We start from the raw sequence: 19,770 nt of genomic DNA on the forward strand, positions 1-19,770 counted from the left end.
GGTAGAAGGAAGGAGCAGCAGAGAGGAATTGTTATGGACTGACCAGGACCCCCTTTCCCCATCGCCCTGCACTGCTCAGGGGGAAGGAGGGAGAGGAGTTAGGAATGAAGCAACAAAGTTCAGCAAGGGAAAAAAGGTGTGGGAGGAAGCTTTCCAGGTGATAAGGTCTTCCATCGGTCCTATGCTTCTTTGACCCTCAGCCTTTGCAGTTGCACATGCCTGGCCTGCCCACTTACCTTCACTCCTGTCCCCTTTGTACGAGGCCCACACACATCTTGGCACGCCCAGCGTAACGTGGCCTCCACCAAAGCTGGAGCCCACCTGGCCTTGGAGGCAGGGAGGGGCCCGGTCCCCTCTGTCCGGGGCTGGGCACAGCTTTTCCCTGGGAACCTCCCTGAGGAGCACTCCTCGTCTGTGTCAGCCTGGGGCCCGGCAGGGGTGGCCCAGGGACAAGGGCTGCTGGGGCAGGGCTGAAGGAGCTCAGCTGGGACAGCGTTAGACTGAAGATCTAAAGGTGCCTGGTTCAGCCCTGGGCTTCAGCAGTGATTTTTCTCCCTCTGCTTTTTGCAGAGCCCGTCTGCCGCCTTCCAGCCTGCCCCAGCCCTGCTTGCTCCTTCACCTCTTGCCAGAGCACTGTCCCTGCCCTGGACCTCCACATCTGTGGCTTAGAAGGAGCCTTCCTCCAGCCCCACAAGTCCCCAGCCTCCCCCTGGGCAGGACTCTCCACTCAGGGCTGCTGTGGGGTGGGCTCCAGCTGTGCCCCCTTCCCTGCTCCACAGGATCGGGATGTGTCCTCTGCGGGGTCTCTCCACGACCCAATTCCTCTCCTCTTTGTCATGCTCAAGGGTGCAGAGTCTGTTCCCCTCCTCAGGCGCCTCCTGCACCTTTTCTTGAGTTCCCAGAGCAGAGGCCACTGGACCCATAGTCCCAGGGAGAGGCACTCCCTGAGCTGCGGCCTGAATGGCAGCATCCTTCCCCCGGGGGGGTGTTGCAGTGAGACCTCTGATGTGCCCAGGACAGCTGACAAAGCCACGCTGAGGATCACCCACCGGAGTGCATGGCCATCGGTATTGTTTAGCCACACGCTGTCCTGAGCAGAATTTCTAGACGTTCCTTAAACACCTCTAGGGATGGTGACTCAACCCCCTCCCTGGGCAGGCTGTTCCAGTGCCTGACCACTCTTTCAGTAAAGTCATTCTTCCTAATATCTAACCTAAACCTCCCCTGCCGCAACTTCAGACCATTTCCTCTGGTCCTGTCGTTATTCCCCTGGGAGAAGAGGCCAACACCCACCTCTCTACACCCTCCTTTCAGGGAGTTGTAGAGGGCAATGAGGTCTCCCCTCAGCCTCCTCTTCTCCAAGCTAAACATGCCCAGCTCCCTCAGCCTCTCCTCATATGCCCTGGTCTCCAGAGCCCTCACCAGCCTGGTAGCTCTCCTCTGGACACGCTCCAGCACCTCAATGTCCCTCTTGTGCAGAGGGGCCCAGAACTGAACACAGCGCTCGAGGTGAGGCCTCACCAGTGCCCAGTACAGAGGCACCATCACTTCCCTGCTCCTGCTGGCCACGCCATTCCTGATACAAGCCAGAATGCTGCTGGCCTTCTTGGCCACCTGGGCACACTGCTGGCTCATGTGAAGCTGGCCGCCCACCAGCACCCCCTGGTCCTTTTCTGCTGGGCAGCTTTCCAGCCACTCTTCCCCAAGCCCGTAGCATTGCTTGGGGTTGTTGTGACCGAAATGCAGGACCCGGCACTTGGCCTTATTAAACCTCACACAGTTGGCCTTGGCCCATCGATCCAGCCTGTCCAGGTCCCTCTGGAGAGCCTTCCTACCCTCCAGCAGATCAACTCTCCCACCCAGTTTGGTGTCATCTGTAAACTCACTGAGGGTGCACTCAATCCCCTCATCCACATCATTGATAAAGATATTAAACTAAACTGGCACCAAAACTGAGCCCTGAGGGACACCACTGGTGACCGGCCGCCAAGAGGATTTCACCCCATTAATCACAACTCTCTGGGCACAGCCATCCAGACAGGTTCTTACCCAGCGAATTGTACACTTGTCTATGCCATGATTCACCAGCTTCTCCAGGAGAATGCTGTGGGGGACGGTGTCAAAGGCCTTGCTAAAGTCCAGATAGACAACGTCCACAGCCTTCCCCGCATCCAGAAGGTGGGTGACATGGTCACAGAAAGAGATCAGGTTGGTTAAGCAGGACCTCCCCGTCCTAAACCCCTGCTGGCTGGCCCTGATCCCTTGGCTGCCCTGCGCTTGCCGTGAGAGCTCACTCAAGGTGATCCTCTCCATGATCTTTCCTGGTACCGAGGTCAGGCTGACAGGCCTGTAGTTCCCCGGATCCTTCTTCTGACCCTTCTTGTAGATGGGCGTATTATTTATTGAGAATAGCTGCAGAGTTAGCAAAACTGCTCGTCAGGTTGTGTCTATGTATTAATAGGGGATTGATTAACAGTGATTTAGCACGTTGAGCACTCCATCATCACGCTGACTTCCTTTGACAGTGGTTCATTCCTGCTGGCAGAAAGTATCAGAATAAGCGAGTTCTGCACATAACTCTTCTGTGTCCAAAATAAACGCGTTACACTGTCATACATTTTATTTAATATTAAAATATGCTGGAGTTGGCGTGGCAAAAATGACAATAAACGTGACATTAATTCTTTCAGTTAATAATTGAGAAAACGGCAGGGGAAAGAGAAAGAAAGGATCCGGCTGTTAAGCGAAAAAGCAATGCACGTCTAGCAAGTCCAGAAAAGTTGCCAGGGTAATACATTTTTAATGAGATGTGCTAGTGGTGACCTGTGCCTCAGCATTTGATCTCACGTTTCCTTCTCTTCTGTGGGAGACAGGGTGTTGTTTTATGCTCTTGTTTAACATCAAGGTGGACTTTGATCATCTTCTAGCTTACCTGCCAGAGGTCTAAAGTTTAGTTGGTGCAATGAGGAATTTTGGGGGCTACCCACACACCTTTTCTGTCCTTACCTCTAATACTGATGGGTATCTTTTGTCTTTCGAGAAACCAGAACAACTCCGAGCAGAGCTGGAAGCCGAGCAGGAGGCAAGGCTGGCAGCAGGGCAAGTAGCCGCCGAGGCAGTGACGCCTCTGACATTTCAGAGATCCAGTCTGTGTGCTCGGGTATGTCAGAGGCTGTTCCTGTTACACGCAGACCCACACCCCGAGCAGGTTCTCGGCCAGCATCATCCAAGCTTCTAAAATTCCAACTCCCCAGGGAAGGCCACTAGCCAGCAAATCGTACAGATCCTGGGAGAGATGATGTGATTGGCTCCATAAAGGTCTTTTCCATTTGCGTTAAGTATTTAAGTTCGTAAGGTGTAAAAGAGTAGATAGAAATTATTGTGAAATATGGCAAGAGGTGGATTTTGAATTCTGCAGACGGCCTTATTTGTGTGTTTGTCTTCTTCTTTTACGTGTATAATTTTTGTGTCCGGGTCTGGGCTCCCCAGGTCAAGGCTTGGACATTCTGGAGCGAGCCCAGCAAAGAGCCACACTGAGGAAGGGACTGGAGAGTTTTACACACAAGGAGTGGCTGAGAGAGAGGGAGCTCTCTGACGGGGAGACACGTGGAAGCAGACTCTCCTCAGTGGCGTCCTGTGGAAGGACGAAAGGCAACGAGCACAAGTTTAACTACAAGAGGAGGCCTTGGAAGTACAGGTTCAAACCTGGACTCTGGGTGCCAGGCACTGAAAGAGAGAACAAGCTCTTCTTCTTGCAGCTCCTGGAAAAGAAAAGTCATTCCTGTTGTCTAAAAGGAGATCCAAATAACAAGCTCTCTCTAAGGATGCTCTGACTCTGGACGCTGTCAAGGAGCTCAGACCAGGAAAAGATTTGGAAAAGCTGCATTTATAAAGAGCTCTTCCAGCGCCAGAACCTACGTCCAAACAGAGAGCCCGTCTGATGAGATGTTCTGTATCCTCAGCGTCACATCTGAGTGTAAAGAGCCGTGCCTCTGTTTAGCGGCTGTTCTGTAGAAGTGTGAACAGCCCATTTGTGTTCTCTGAGGAGAGATCTGGCTGTGAACAGATACACAAGTGGCAACGTCTGTGCCGCAGGCGGTTCCTACAAGGCAAAGGAAGCCCGTTTCTATCTCTAAGGCTTCCGTGACTTTTTTATCAGGTAAAGGAGTTCAGGCTGGGAAAAGGCTGTGGGAAGATTTCTTTAGAAAGAGCTATTCAGGCCTCAAAACCCGCGTGTAGGCAGAGAGCGAGTGGAGGGCACTCGCCTGCCGTGCGGCTGCACTGCGCATGCGCGGACACCCCCCACCCCAGCACCGCCCACCCCGGTACTACGCTCCCATTGGTGGGAGCTCCCACTGCTGGGATCGCCACGGCGCCCTCCCATTGGTGGGATCGGCTCAGCGGGGGTGGGGCACAGTGGGGATTGACGGCAGTGACGGACCAATGGAGCGGCGCTGCCCAAGGAGGAAGGGGCGGGCGGTGGGGCGGCGGCGGCCAATGGGTGCCCGTCGTGGCCGGTCCAGAAGCTGAGGGGGCCGGGGGCAAATGGCGGCCGCCTGGCAATGAGTGCGGGGCGGTGTGGGGGGAAAGCGGGGCTGGGCGGACGGGTGGTGGGTGGGGCCGGGCCCGCGGGGCTGCCGCGAGCACGTGGTGAGGCAGCTGGAGCGCGTCAAGGTGAGTGGGCGGCCCCGAGGGGTGATGGTGGGGGCGGGAGGGCCCTGAGTGGGGCTGGGGGCAGGGGGGGCCTGCGGGGGGGCATTGTCGGGTGGGAGGGGGGTGTCTGGGCCCGGCTCCCCGCGGGGTGCCTATGTCCTGGGGGGTTTGGGGTGCTGTGGGGTGTCTGCGCTCCCTCAGTGTTGCCCGGGGGGCTGCCGAGGGGCTGAGGCAGCAGAGAGGGGGAGCTGGTTTGGGGCCTGCCAGGGAGAGCGGGACTCCTGCTGGCGGGGCTGGCAAAGGGGCTGGCATGGCTGGTTTCGGGGCTGAGAAAGAGAGGGAGTTGTGTGGCTCTGGGCTGAGGAAGAGGGCTCGAGGTGAAATGCGCGCCAGGCCCCTTGGCTCTGCGCAGAGGGTCCGTGCCGGCCCCGCTGCCGAGGGCAGAGGTGGGGTGGGGGTCCCCCGGGTCGTCCCCCTTGGCTGGGTGTGACAACCAGGCTCGTTTCTCTGCTCTTCTTTTCCCAGGGTCACCTTCTGCGGCACGGCAAGAAAATCCTGCCCGTCTGATTCCGCTCGCTGCTCAGGTGGTGGCGCGCCTGGGGCGAGACGTGTTTGCGAGTTCAGGGACACTACAGATGCTCCCCACCAAAGCCACAGAAAACGCAAATTTGCTGCCAGTGCAGAAAAGCTGACGAGGAGTTTTGCGCTCGTTTTTGTGCGGATTTTTAGTGGTTTGAGGGCCGGAGCCCTCCAAGAGAAGCGTTCTAAAGAAAGGTATTTTTATTAATACTAAAGTGAGCAGTGTAGAGTAATGCGAGGAATGAAGTGCGTGCTTTTTATTAGCGTTGACAGCTCCAGATTGGCCACTAACAGCACTTCAGAAGCTCTCGCATCCAGAGCGCTCTGAAAACCATTGACTGATTAATCCAGCGCCAAAGGTTGAGAAATCATTTCAGGAGCTCAAGTCTTGGGACGTTTAATAACGTGAGACGGAGCCTTTCGCTTGGCTTCTGGGCCGGGCTGGCGCCCAGGTCAGTGATAATTCGAAGGGGAACGGCTCACTCCAGTGGAAATAGTTGGTGTGAGTGGAAATAATTAGCGTCTCGTCACCAGTGGGAGGGAAAAGGGAGATCAAGAGTCCACCTAAACGAACCTTGCGCCGTTAAGAGATCGTTCTCTGGTGGGGTCACTGCCAAAATTGTGTTTCGGGGAAGCACCGAGCAACGTGCTGCGGCCGGTTTGGGGACTAAATATCTCCAAAGTTTGGGGTTGATTAAGTGCTTTTTGGTTATTTGTTGGGTATCTTGGGGTTGTTTTTTTCCCTATATACCACCTTTTACCACTAAACGAACTGCAGACATTTCCCAAGTAGGCACGAAACGGCGGATCGAGCACTGAGGGTGATGACATTATATTTGTAAAAACACCAGTTCAACTTCCTCCCGTTAATTTTCCACCCCTTTATCTCCACTTTCCCCACTTTTTGGCTTCCCCTCCCCCGCCAAAAAACTGTGGTCAGGTAGTTTTATTCCAAAAAAGGTCACCACCGGGGGTTTTCACGGGGAGCGATGGCACAAAGCAAGGAAGGAGCAGTAGGTAAAGGGAAACGGAATCATTGAGCACTTGTTATTTAACAGGAATTCTCATTATTTTCTTTAACGGAGAAACAATTCGGATGGGACTTGGGATGTGAAGGACGTGGAGGCCAGAAAATACACCCCGTGCCCTCGATTGTGCCCAGAAACCATCGCCAGAGGACGCAGGAGGTGGAAACCGTCCCTCCAAACCCGGGATGCCTTCAGGGGCACGTCACGGTGGCTCCGCCTGCTGATTCCCATCTCAGTACTGTCCATGACAACGAATTTGCCAGCAGGGAAGGAGGTGGGTGGCGATTTTAGCCATTTTTGAGTGTATTTAGCAAAAATCCCGTGCTGGAATGGCTTCTGTGAGCCACCAGTCACCACTTTAGCAGCTCAGCGTCACAGCTCCCTTAAATCCCACAATTCTACTCAAACAACGTGGCAGGAATGGGCTTGGTGGTAATTAACACCATTGGTAACAGACTTGGTAAAGGTTCCAGGGGCCTGTTGGTGGAATTTATGGGAAATACGTAACCTGTTAATCACTTTGGAGTTGCGGTTTAAGTTCCTCCTAAACCCACGACCTGATTTGATTGTGCGACATTGTTTGGGGTAAAAACTTAGTCTAAGCATTAAAAACGCGCAATTCAAACTACTTGAGGATGGCAAGGAAGGCTAAAGGATGGTCTTGGCGGAATGATTTTTCTCTCGGGTGTTTTTTTTGATACCCCCAATTCTCTTGCCCGATGGGGCCCAGGAGGACTCAGGAGGCAGAACGGTAACGTGGTGGTGCTGGAGAAGTTGTTAGAGGAGAGCGATTAGTGCTTTCCTGGGAAACAGGGGCCGTATTTATTACAGCTCCTCACGTATCCGTGCGTTTATCCTGCTGGAGCTGTTCCTTGTTCGCCTTCCTCACCTCCTCTTCCTCACGCTTTCAGGCGCGTCAACGTCGGCAGCCAATTCCAAGCAGAGCTTCCCGACCTCCAGGACCCGGCCTGTTTGGAAGAGGAGGAAGAGGGAGCGTCGCTGGTCTGGAAACCCTGGGGCGACATGGAAACCAACCGGGAGACGCAGGAGAAAGGTTTTTCTAATGCTTTTTTTCCACTTCCACCCCACCCAGGGATATGACGGGTTGACAACTGCACCTTTTTAGGCTTCTCTCCCTCCTTTTCTTGCCCGCCTTCGTGTTCGAGGGAAGGAGATGGCTGGGTTTTGGTGGGAGGGTGTCTAAAGAATAACAGGAGACGCTCTCGGCAGCATCTTACATGAAAAACGGGCATTTGGAGCTGTCCCACCTCATCTGCGGCGCCCTCGGGAGAGGGGAGGTTTCTCTCTGAGCTTTTAAAGTAGAGCTGTTTGGGGTATCGGACTTTTTTCTCTGCCTTCTCCTCGTCTCCAGTCTCTGCTGCGCTCGTCCTCTTTTCCCTCCCTCTCCTGTCGCCCCTTTTCTCCAGGAAAATTTGACTTTTTCTCAGTTTTCGTTGCATTTGTAGTTAGAAACCTGCTCCATTTGGCTTCTCCCAACGCCGGGCCGGGGGGCCGGGTCAACGCGGAGCTGGCTCTGCATTGCCTGCACGAGGCTCAAGGCGACGTGCTGGTAAGAAGCGGCAATTTCTAATGAAGAACGGACTTTGTTCCTGGTTTGAGCTGGGAGTCGCTCTGAGTTTTCTGTTGCGCGGGCCGGAATCTCTTTGCTGAAAGCGCAGGAGGTGCTTGGGTGCTGCCTGTCACCGCGTTAAGGTCTCTTGGGCTTCCAGACCCCTCTCCTGGTGCATCACGAAGAGTTTGGTTTGATTCTGGGACGATTTGGAGAATAGAATTACTCCTGAATGAAGGGATATTAGATAAAACCCGAGGTCTGCCCTCGATAAGCCCCGAGCGGGTCCGCTTTGCTCCCTCTTCTTCGAAGAAGGGACTTAACACCCCTTGGCATCTACTGCATCGCCACGAGGAGCGAGAATTTCCCTTTTTGCTCCTCCTCCTCTGGAGGAATTTACGTCTTTTTTCCCTATTAAATCTCGCAGGAGGCAGTGGAGATGCTGCGTGCTGGGCCGCCTCGGAGACCCGAATCCCATCCCCTGGCTGATTATCATTACACAGGTAAACGAGGAGAACAGCTCCCGCTGTTCCCTTTGCTCTGACTGATCTGAGTGTTAACAGTGTTCTTTTGGGGTGAGGGAAAAGAGCAGTTTTAACCCCTTTCCGGGGCTTTTGGAGGTGGGGGATGCCTATTCTAATAGTTTGCGTGTCGCTGGTTAATTCCTAGGCTCGGATATTTGGACGTCGGTGGAGGAGCAGTTGTTTAAAGAGATGTTTTACATCCATAAGGATGTAAAGAGACGTTTTACACCCATAAGAAGAACATCCACCATCAAAAGCAAGCGTAGCATCCAGTTTGTGGACTGGTGCCCCACAGGTTTCAAGGTGGGCATCAACTACCAGCCGCCCACGGTGGTGCCCGGGGGGGACCTGGCCAACGTGCAGCGCGCTGTGTGTGTGCTGAGCAACACCAGGGGCATTGCCGAGGCCTGGGCCCTCCTGGACCACAAATTTGACGTGATGTGTGCCAAGCGGGTGTTCGTGCACTGGTACGTGGGGGAGGGCATGGAGGAGGGGGAGTTCTCAGAGGCCCGGGAGGACATGGCTGCCCTGGAGAAGGATTGTGAGGAGCTGGGGGTGGATTCTGTGGAAGAGGAGGGAGAGGAGGAAGGGGAGGAATAGCACATCCACAAAACGTCTGCTTCAAACACTTCAGCTTTCTTGTGCACTGGGGGAGAGACTCCTCGTGGGATTGGGATGGGATGATACCATGATACAGATAAGCTGCCAGTTAGCTGCCCGCTCGATACTCGGAGCCAGCGTTTTGTCACATTTTGATGAAATGCTGTCCTTTGTGCGAACTTTACTCATTATAATGTCATTATAATACCAAAACACACGTCCATCCCGAAGGCTACCCGCCTCTAAGGTGCGACCACTCCTTCTTGAGTCTGCGCCCTGAATTTCTCGTAAACTCTACCTTTAATTGTGAAGCGAGAGAATTTTACACCAACCATAATAAAAGTATGTATGACTAAAGTCACTCAAACTCCACCTTGAAGGTAACAAATAGTATAAAAATAGCCCGAGAGAGGGGGGATACCCAGGGAAGACACCATCGCGAAGAATTCCATCGCTGACTTCTGGGATCAGTCGCCGGGCTGAGCCTCTCTGCCCCCCCGTAGGGACGCCTGTGGGTAAGACTTAGATCATACCGAGTGCTTCCTCGGGAAACTTAGAAATCTCTCTGGAGAATCTCTTTCCTACATTTATAGCCAGGCTGTATCGTTTATAACCTTGTCGCGTGTTTTGTATACCCTCATTTGCACGTGCTTTGCAGACAGTGTATTTATCACCGTCAATCCTATATACCTGTTGTTTAAATAAACTGCACTGTTTCAGTAGCTGGTCGTTTCGGTTTCTCACTGAACGTGACCAAAGACTCGAGAGTGGCCGTGCTGGTTCAGGAGCACGACTAGACTGAAGGTGCAGTCCACTCTCAGTGTGTCCAAACCGTAACAGTTTAATACATATTAAACGCGATTGGACTGATAGTGCTGGATTGGGCATCACTCCGAATTTAAACCCAGCCACACCTGGTCCCCCCCCTCGGTGAGGAGTGTTAGAACGCAAGGGGGTTTATCTTCTGCCGAAACCGCTTGGCCCCTTTCACGCAACAAGCAAGTAATTAATAGAATGTCTTAAGGTTGTAAGAATCCTACAGGTAAAGACTGTTTAAAGAAGACAAGAGACGGGGGTGACCAGAGACCGCGGCAGTGAGCTGCGACTTCAAAAGGAGAACTGGAACGAGACGATGAAGAATCACCTGAGGCAGAGGAACGGTATGGACTTTTGCAGTTACTAAAGACTAGAGAGCTGAAAAGCTGTAAGGGAACACCCAGACCCTCTTGGAAAGAAATACCAATTATGTAATGTTTGTTTTAACTGTATATAACCGAGATATTCCTTGTCAGCCTTTGCCACTCCCTGAGGAGATGGCCCAACTCTGAGTCGTCAATAACGCAAACCTAGAGGTACCCCCCGAGCAGTGAAATTCTTTAACAGATTTTGGCGACCCAGGTGGGACTCTAGGACACAAGAGAGGACGAGCCAGGTATTCCTCTGGACAGACCCGTTTCCAACACTGGAATTGCCGGCAAATCAGGCGAGTTCACCTAAGAGGCTTGGGCACGGGTAATTCCAGACAGAATTAGACTGGGATGCTCTTGTGTTTAATCTTGCAATTTATGATATAGTATAGAAGTAAAGGTGGGGTCAACAGTCAGCGTTGAAAGGGGGACGCCCCTTGCTGAGGTTCTAGAGAACTGGAAAAAGATCTGGGGAGACCCTGTTTGGAATCATTAGGAAGGAGTTGAATAAAAACATTGGAGAGACGTTGCAGAAGAGCGTCGACTTTTTTAATTGCTCACAACTGGAATGGGGAAGAAGGATTTTACTGTTGGCCATGGCTCTGAGATCAGCCCAGCCTGTTCCTGGAAGCTGGGGGCCACCTGAGGGACCTTTTGCATGGCCGCTATGGAAAGGAACCTGATTTTGGGGGCAAGAGTGAACAAGCGGGCACGTGGAGCCATGTGGGGAAGATGTGGGTGTCCCTGGAGGAGGAAGGAGAGGATGAGAGGCCTGGAGGGCACCTACCTGCAGGGGCAGTGGAGACCACGCGAGCTTCCACCCAGGGCCAGAAGGGACCAGGGAAGGAGACGGAGCAAGGCTGAGCGCCTGGTTGAACCTCATGAGGTTGGCACGGAGCCACTTCTCCAGCCTGCCCAGGTCCCTCGGGATGGTGTCCCCTCCCTCCGGCGTGTCACGCCTCCACTCATCCCGGTGTCATAAGAAGGTCCTTATTCCAACAGCTGACTGTTTTCCGTTATTCTCCTGCCCAGCACCACCGTTAGAAGACTGGCTTCATCTTCCTGAAAACCTCCCCGTAGGGACCAGCAGGTCACTATGAGGTTCCCAAGGCCACCTTTTCTGCAGCTTGAACAAGGCCCTTTCACTCAAGTTCTCCTCCCAGGCAAGTGCCCCAGCCCCTGAGCATCCAAAGGACTCTCCACTGAACTCGCTCCCACTTACACCCATCTTCCTCGCTCTGGGGACTTCTCTCTGCTCTGGCCAGTAGCCCAGCAGCCACCCAGCTGCTCCCTCCCTCCTTCCCTTCCCCAGTGGAGGCCCAACAATTAACACCGTAGCATACAGGTGCTCTAACGAGTGGTGAGCCAGGGGAGACAATTGTGCGCCTCACTCTTTTGGCAAGGCTCCTCTTCCTATGCTCCAGGACGCTGCTGGCCGACTTTGCTACCGCTTTGCATGGTGGGACCATGGTTGGCCTTCTGTCCCCCAGCACCACCAGGGCCTTCTCTGCAGAGCTACTCCCCAGCCAGGAAGTCCACAGGCCCTGCAACTGCAGGCTGCCAGGCTAGGCCAGGTGCAGCATCTGGCCTTTGTCCTTCTTGTACCTCATGAAGCTCCTGACAGGACAGTCACCCCACCTGTCAGGTTTCCCCTCAATGGCATCCCTAAGACATAGGAACGGTCCTCCCCATTTAGTGCCATCGACAAACGCCGGGAGAGTTGCCTCCTCCGGGTCATGGATGCAGGTGTTCAACCGCACAGAGCCCAGCAGAGTCCCCTCTGCAGCCCCACAATGCCCCAGTATGTCCCAGTGGCCTCAAGGTAGGGGACGAGCCCTTCACCACTGCTCCCTCAGCCTGATCATGCAACTGCTGTTTTACCCACCTGTTTCTCTGCCCATCCAGGCTGTGATACCCTAACTTGGGTAAAAGAATATTGAGGGACACCATGCAAAGCGTTTTGCTGGAGCTGAACCACACTATCACAGAATGGTAGGGGTTGGAGGGGGCCGCTAGAGATCATCTCTAGTCCAACCTCCCTGCCAAAGTAGGTTCACCTACAGGAGGTTGCACAGGATCGTGTCCAGGTGGGTTTGGAAGATCTCCAGAGACGGAGACTCCACCACCTCTCTGGGCAGCCTGTTCCAGCGCTGTCACCATCAAGGTAAAGAAGTTTTTCCTTATGTTCAGATGGAACTTCCCATGGTCCAGCTTGTTCCCATTGCCCCTTGTCCTGTCCCCGGGCACCACTGACAAGAGCCTGGCCCCATCCTCCTGACACCCACCCTTTAACTATTTATAAGTGTTGATAAGGTCCCCCCTCAGCCGTCTTTTTCCCAGGCTGAAGAGACCCAAATCCTTCAGCCTTTCTTCATAAGAGAGGTCTTCCAGTCCCCTCAGCATCTTGGTAGCCCTTTGCTGTCCCCTCTCCAGCAGTTCCCTGTCCTTCTTGAACCCAGAACTGGACACAGTACTCCAGATGCGGCCTCAGCAGGGCAGAGTAGAGGGGGAGGATGACCTCCCTCCACCTGCTGGCCACACTCTTCTAGATGCACCCCAGGATGCTATTGGCCTTCTAGGCCACAAGGTCCCATTGCTGGCTCATGGTCATCCTGTTGTCCACCAGGACTCCCAGGTCTCTTTCCACAGAGCTGCTCTCCAGCAGGTCAGCCCCAACCTGTCCTGGTGCACGGGGTTATTCCTCCCCAGGTGCAGCACCCGACACTTGCCCTGGTTGAATGTCATAAGGTTTCTCTCTGCCCAACTCTCCAGCCTGCCCAGGTCTCTCTGGATGGCGGCACAGCCTTCTGGTGTGTCAGCCACCTCCCCAGCTTTGTGTCATCAGCAAACTTGCTGAGGGTGCACCCTATCCCTTCATCCAGGTCGCTGATGAAGATATTGAAGAGGACTGGACCCAGCAGTGACCCCTGGGGAACACCACTCCTCACGGACCTCCAACTAGACTCTGTGCCCCTAATCACCACCCTCCGAGCTCTGTCTTTCAACCAGTTATCTATCCACCTTACTGTCCACTCATCAAGCCCGCTCTTCCTAAGCTTCCCTATGAGGATGCTGTGGGAGACGGTGTCGAAAGCCTCGCTGAAGTCAAGGTAGACACCATCCACTGCCCTCCCCTCATCTATCCATCCAGTCACGCCATCATAGAAGGCTATCGGGTTAGTCACACAGGATTTCCCCTTGGTGAATCCGTGTTGACTACTGCCCATAGCATTCTTTTCCTCCACATGCCTTGAGATGACGCCCACAACGAGCTGTTCCATCATCTTTCCAGGGATGGAGGTGAGGCTGACCGGCCTGTAGTTCCCCGGCTCCTCCTTCTTGCCCTTTTTTGAAGACTGGAGGATCGTTGGCTTTCCTCCAGTCCTCAGGCACCTCACCGGTTCTCCGGGACCTTTCAAAGATGATGGAGAGAGGCCCATCAACAACTTCCGCCAGCTCCCTCAGCACTCTCGGGTGCATCCCATTGGGGCCCATGGACTTGTGGATATCCAGCTTACTTCCCTGATCTCTGACTTAATTCTCCTCAACCAAGGGGAAGTCCTCCTATGTCTAGACTTTCTCTGTCACTTCCAAAGTCTGGGGCTCCTGAGGGCTGGCCTGAGCAGTAAAGACCGAAGCAAAGAAGGCATTCAGTAACTCCGCCTTCTCCGCATCCGCTGTCCCCATGGCTCCTGTCTCATTCAACAGCGGGCCCACATTTTCCTAGTTCCCCTTTTGCCTCCAATACACCTGAAGAAACTTTTCCTGTTGGCCTTGACCTCCCTTGCCAGGTTTAGTTCCAAGGAGGCCTCAGCTTCCCTCATCAGTCCCAGCTGTTAAGAGCGGCTAGATGTTTGGGGCCATATGCTACCTCCGACAAGCCGAAAACAAGGCCACGTGGCACATGGAAAACATGCACCTCCTGCTAACGCCTCCCCACATAGCATCAGTTCCAAAGATTTAACGTCCTGCCAATCTTTTCAAAACTAAACCCGTGGATATGTTATTTTTCATACGCGTTAGCTACCGGCAAGCTTTTCCTGGCAGCTTTTTCCTGTCACTGACCTTTGCTAATGTTCAGCTATCACTGGAAATCTCCTCACATTGGACAGTTTACCGAAAACATTTTATTCTCATCAAAAAGTGACATAAGAGGGCTGTAATGTCTCTGCAAATCATTCCGCTGGTATTTTATAACTGATACCAGCTGCCTCTGCCAGGCAACTAAACAAACCTTCAACTAGGAAAATTTTCACAGTATAGAAAACTCCACCTAAACTATTTAACGGTGGCTAAAAATAAGATGCCCCAGTAAACCTTCCGTGTTACATGGTCACAACTAACAACTCTGTAGAAAATACTCACTTTTACCAAGCTCTGATGTAAAAATGAAATAATCAAGCAGCAAAATTGGAACTGCAGCACAGGCTCTTTCGTGTCATTATTTGCAACGCCCAAATTTGTTTACATTTTAGGAAAAATTAGTACAGATCCCTTGGGAATTCAGTCTTTTTTAAATTATCTGTCATTCTGTGTAGTGACGGATTTCACTTTTTGGTCCTCTTTCTTTCTCTTTGCTCATTTTCATTGTTTTCTTCTTGTGCTGGTGTTTTTGCCTCTTTCCCAATTCCATGTTGTTTCCAATGTGTTTCTTGTGCTTCTTGTGCTGCTGCTTGTCTTTTTTCTTTTTCTTTTTCTTGCTGCCGTGATTCGCTGCTGAGCTGGCACTGCCCCTGTGCCTTCGAGTCCGACTCTCAGAAGGGCTTTGACCGCGGCTGCGGCTAACACGGGGACTGCTTAGACTGTGACTTCCCCTTGCTTCAGGCTTCAGCTTCACGACGTCTTCAGCTGGGGCTGGGATATCATTACTGTGCTCCTCCGTTGCCTCAACGACGCCTCCTTTTGTATCTGGCTCTTCTTCGGTCTTTCTAACGGCACTTCCTCCAGTAGAACTACTGCTGAGAGGAAAAAAGCGTACCTCAATAATGGCTGGGATACACGATCTTTTGTAACATTTTATAAAAGAGCTTTTCTTTCAATTCTCTGTCTGCAGCACTTCTTCAAAGGATGTTCAATTAGGGGAACAGGCAAGAGACAGAACGAGTCCACTAGCTAACATGAGGAGCAATCAATTAATTTAGTGTCTTCCTACTCCACATTTCATTAACAAAGACACAGGATTATCGGATTGGGGTCTGTCTGAGCTGCTAATTCCTTCACATCCCACTTCTACCAATGGTAGATGAATTAGATACACGTTCCCGTTTCAACGTGGAAGCAAGCAATTACGGAGAGGTACACACAACCCAAATTTTATCCTCAAGTCCCATGTTCTTCTTTAGAAAAAATTACGTTTTGGAAACTTTTTAGACTATCAAGACACTGTCTTAAGCCTACAGCGATGTCTTCAACGTCTTGAGTTTGCTTTGTTGTGCTTCTTTAGGTGCTGGACTGTAAGGAACAGCAGCCCCACACCAGATCACTTTCCTGTTTTTCACATGTCGCACAATGGAATATAGAAGACTCATCTCCAAGGTCAGAGCCGAAGGAGTCGGCACTGAGCTGGAAGCAGTGCAGCTGTGTCGCCGTGGCACTGTGCTCAAAGCTAAAATCAGTGCAGTGTATTGGCGACCAAGCTGCTATTTCTGCAAGGATCGATTTCATGTCACACTGACAAAGGCAGATCATTACAGCACCCTGCAATTGTTAATGTCAAAGTATTGCACGGTATAGACGTGTCTGTTATCCTTGCCTTTAGCAGTCAGCTGGATGGGAAGGAAGACATGGGGAGGGCTCCTCAGAGTCACCATGTAATGAATAAGAAGAGGGGGAAAAAGTCCCAGAGGAAGGGTCAAACACGTCAGCAATGAATTAACCTCATGAGCTTTCTGCGCAGTACAGACTGTTTGTTTTCTTTAACAAAATTTGATTCTGACCCAAGGACCGTTTAACAGGAAAAGTCACGGATTATTCACTCATGTAGCATGGATTTAGCTGTTCCTTTCATTAGTCACCACAAATAATTTGACATTTTTGGGGTGCGGGGAGGAGGAAAGAAAGAATAGGAAAAGAAATGATGAGGTACCTGGTGTAATTTACAAGAGCTGAACTAGATCCATCAGCTGCTGTTACTTTTCTTCTCACTTCTCCCTTTGCTTTCTTTTGTTTAACTTTGCTGCTGCTCGGCTCAGGTTTCTCAGCAGGCACAAATCTATGGGGCCGGATGGGATCCACCCAAGGGTATTGAAAGAGCTGGCAGAGGTGCTCGCCAGGCCACTTGGTATCATTTATGAGCTGTCCTGGACAACCGGGGAGGTCCCAGCTGACTGGAGGTTAGCAAATGTGACACCCATCCACAAGAAGGGCCGGAAGGAGGATCCGGGGAACTACAGGCCAGTCAGCCTGACCGCGGTGCCTGGGAAGGTCATGGAACAGATCATCCTCGGTGCCATTGCACGGCACATGCAGGAGAAGAGGGTGATCAGGCCCAGTCAGCATGGGTTTGTGAAGGGCAGGTCATGCCTGTCAAACCTGATCTCCTTCTATGATAAGGTGACCCACTTAGTGGATGAGGGAAAGGCTGTGGATGTTGTCTACTTGGATTTTTGCAAAGCTTTTGACACTGTTTCCCACAGCATTCTCCTGGAGAAACTGGCTGCTCATGGCCTGGACAGGTGTACTCTTTGCTGGGTAAAAAACTGGGTGGACGGCCGTGCCCAGAGAGTGGTGGTAAATGGAGTTAAATGCAGTTGGTGTCCGGTCACAAGTGGTGTCCCCCAGGGCTCGGTGCTGGGGCTGGTTCTCTTTAATATCTTTATCAATGATCTGGATGAATGGATCGAATGCACCCTCAGTAAGTTCGCAGATGACGCTAAACTAGGCGGGCGTGTTGAACTGCTTGAGGGTAGGTTGGCTCTGCAGAGGGATCTGGACAGGCTGGACCGATGGGCTGAGGCCAATGGTATGAGGTTCAACAAGGCCAAGTGCCAGGTCCTGCACTCGGGTCACACCAACCCCATGCAGCGCTACAGGATTGGGGCGGAGTGGCTCGAAAGCAGCCCGGCAGAAAAGGACTTGGGAGTGTTGGTGGACAGCCGGCTGAATATGAGCCAGCAGTGTGCCCAGGTGGCCAAGAAGGCCAACAGCATCCTGGCCTGTATCAGGAATAGTGTGGTGAGCTGGACTAGGGAAGTGATCATCCCCCTGTACTCGGCACTGGTGAGGCCCCACCTCGAGTACTGCCTTCAGTTTTGGGCCCCTCACTACAAGAAGGACAGTGAGGTGTTGGAGCGTGTCCAGAGAAGGGCTACAAAGCTGGTGAGGGGTCTGGAGGACAAACCTTATGAGGAACGACTGAGGGAGCTGGGGTTGTTTAGCCTGGAGAAGAGGAGGCTGAGGGGAGACCTTATCACCCTCTACAACTCCCTGAAAGGAGGTTGTAGAGAGATGGGGGCTGACCTCTTCTCCCTGGTGACAAGTGATAGGACGAGAGGAAACGGGTTCAAGTTACGTCAGGGGAGGTTTAGATTAGATATTAGGAAACATTTTTTCACTGAAAGGGTTATTAAACATTGGAACAGGCTGCCCAGGGAGGTGGTGGATTCACCATCCCTGGAGGTGTTTAAAAAAAGGGTAGATGTGGTACTTAGGGACATGGTTTAGAAGTGGCTTTTGTCAGGGTAGGCTAAAGGTTGGACTCGATGATCTTAAAGGTCCCTTCCAACCTCAACAATTCTATGATTCTATGATTCTATGATCAAGAAAACACGATTTAGCCTGACGCCAGGAAAGCTTAATTTTAAAATGCCAATTTAGTCGATTTAACCTCACTGCTTATTTGGCAAGGATGCAAAATGCTCGTACTGCAATCTTACATACAGGACCTCGAGACGGACGTCCTAGCAAAATTTTGCACAGGCCTCTAGCTCTGACCAAGGGTAGTGACCACATTTCAAGAAAAATCATACCTAAAAGCTTCTAAACTCAGCCTCTAGTAGTACAACTCAATGCCATTCCTCCAGGAAAGAGACTGACTGCATTGCTACTAAAGAGCTATTCAGACACCTGCCCAAGTCATCTTTCGGGACAGAAAACATCAGCTACCCTGAGGCTTTTCTTCACAAGCTTTTCTTTTCTTATTTTTTAAAGAAGCGTTTCACATTATCCCGCATATGTTCATCAGCATCATTCCTCCTCTCAAAGTCCCTCACAAATTTTAGATTTCCTTACGCACAAGCCTGATCTTTTAATTCCTAAGGAAAATTTAACAGTGTCAACAAAATACTAGCGAAAGCCACCAGTTTGCGATCCAGGTTAAAACTCTCCGTGTATCCACATGAGACAGACAAAAGAGGAAACGAAGACAATTTCCCTCATGTATCTCCTCCAAAGTGCTTTGAGGTAATGGTTGCAATCAGACCAGGGAGACGCAGAAAATCCAGCAACTGCTCCTATTCGGTCTCGAGCCCTCTCAGGTTGTCAGGAGGTGAGGGGCGTCACTGCAGCTAAACTCTACTAAAAGGGACCCTTGTTCCTGAACAACAACTGCCAAATTATACCTGTCAGCCAACTGCAACCTCTGCCATGTATCTGAGCTAGTAAGCTACATATGAAACTCCTGTCACTGCTAACGCCTCGAACCATCCAGTCCATCGAATGACCGAGGGGTGGAGCGGAACTCCTCCTGATTCTTCTAGACAATCTGCTTCTCCGTTATGGACATGTCGAGCACTTACCTGGAAAATGAACGCCTGCGCTCCTTTTGCACCTTTTGTATTCCATCAACTCCTTAGCAAAAGCATTCGTTTGACCTTTATTACAATTAGAGTTTGACCTTTAGTACAAAACGACACCAAGAAACAAACCGTGCCCAACGTGAGAAAACGTATACTGCATGCAAGCGCAAAAGGTGCATGTCCCATTTAAGCAAAACCAGTTTAGAATTCCTGTAAGTTGAAGGGACAGTTTTAGAATTACGTTTGTCTTCTTTTAGTTTTGCACGTTTGCCATCTGCAAGAAAAAAGCCTGTTGAAAAAAATACTATGTCATTTTTGCTTATGTCAGATGCACTTCAGTGTAACTGCAGTCCAGTACGCTCTCAAAATACAAAAATGAAAAAGAACAAACACAACTTCCTTGAGCCAAGTACTTACTCCTCTTCCAGTCGCTGGTGTTCTCTGTAAAACTCCTCCCTAGATAAAGGAGGAGCTTGTGTCACTGGGATGGGATCGGAATGCGCCGTTGGTACTGCTGTTGGTACCCAGGCTGATGACGTGTTTGCAGGAGCTGGGGGATATCCTGGAGGGGAGTCAGTGTAGCTGGCAGATGGCGGCTGACCACGTGGAAACTGGGGAGGAAACTGTGGTCGTAGTGCCCCCGGTAGAAGAGGAAGTGCTTGGGGTGGTGGAGGGTCCAAGGAAGGCGGAGGCGCTGGCACGAAGACTGCTGTTGATGCTGGTAGCGTTGGGGCTTGGGTCCTCTGGGTACGTTCACCACGCAGGCGTCCTCGACTGGAACTTCTAAAGAAACCCAAATACACGTGTCACCGTTTGTTACACTCTGCTCTGATTTCAGAGAGGAAAGCGAACGAAGCCGGAGCGTGGTGGCGAGCACTACGTGTTCTCAGCCTA

At 51.8% G+C, this 19,770-nt stretch overlaps 2 protein-coding genes across 2 annotated transcripts in view; both read left to right on the plus strand.

Moving 5' to 3' along the window:
- LOC128903419 (scavenger receptor cysteine-rich type 1 protein M160-like) overlaps positions 1-19,770 on the plus strand; it is a 903,222-nt gene that overhangs the window by 494,497 nt on the left and 388,955 nt on the right. The gene's annotated exons all lie outside the window — the stretch shown is intronic.
- LOC128903401 (tubulin alpha chain-like) lies at positions 4,628-8,954 on the plus strand. Its single transcript, XM_054187417.1, has 7 exons — positions 4,628-4,674; positions 5,179-5,240; positions 6,318-6,534; positions 7,172-7,314; positions 7,727-7,830; positions 8,258-8,333; positions 8,500-8,954. Exons 4-7 carry the CDS (start codon positions 7,284-7,286, stop codon positions 8,952-8,954), a joined length of 666 nt encoding a protein of 221 aa, XP_054043392.1. The 5' UTR covers positions 4,628-4,674; positions 5,179-5,240; positions 6,318-6,534; positions 7,172-7,283.

Source organism: Rissa tridactyla, unplaced genomic scaffold (assembly GCF_028500815.1).
Source record: "Rissa tridactyla isolate bRisTri1 unplaced genomic scaffold, bRisTri1.patW.cur.20221130 scaffold_33, whole genome shotgun sequence".
NCBI classification, from domain to species: domain Eukaryota; kingdom Metazoa; phylum Chordata; class Aves; order Charadriiformes; family Laridae; genus Rissa; species Rissa tridactyla.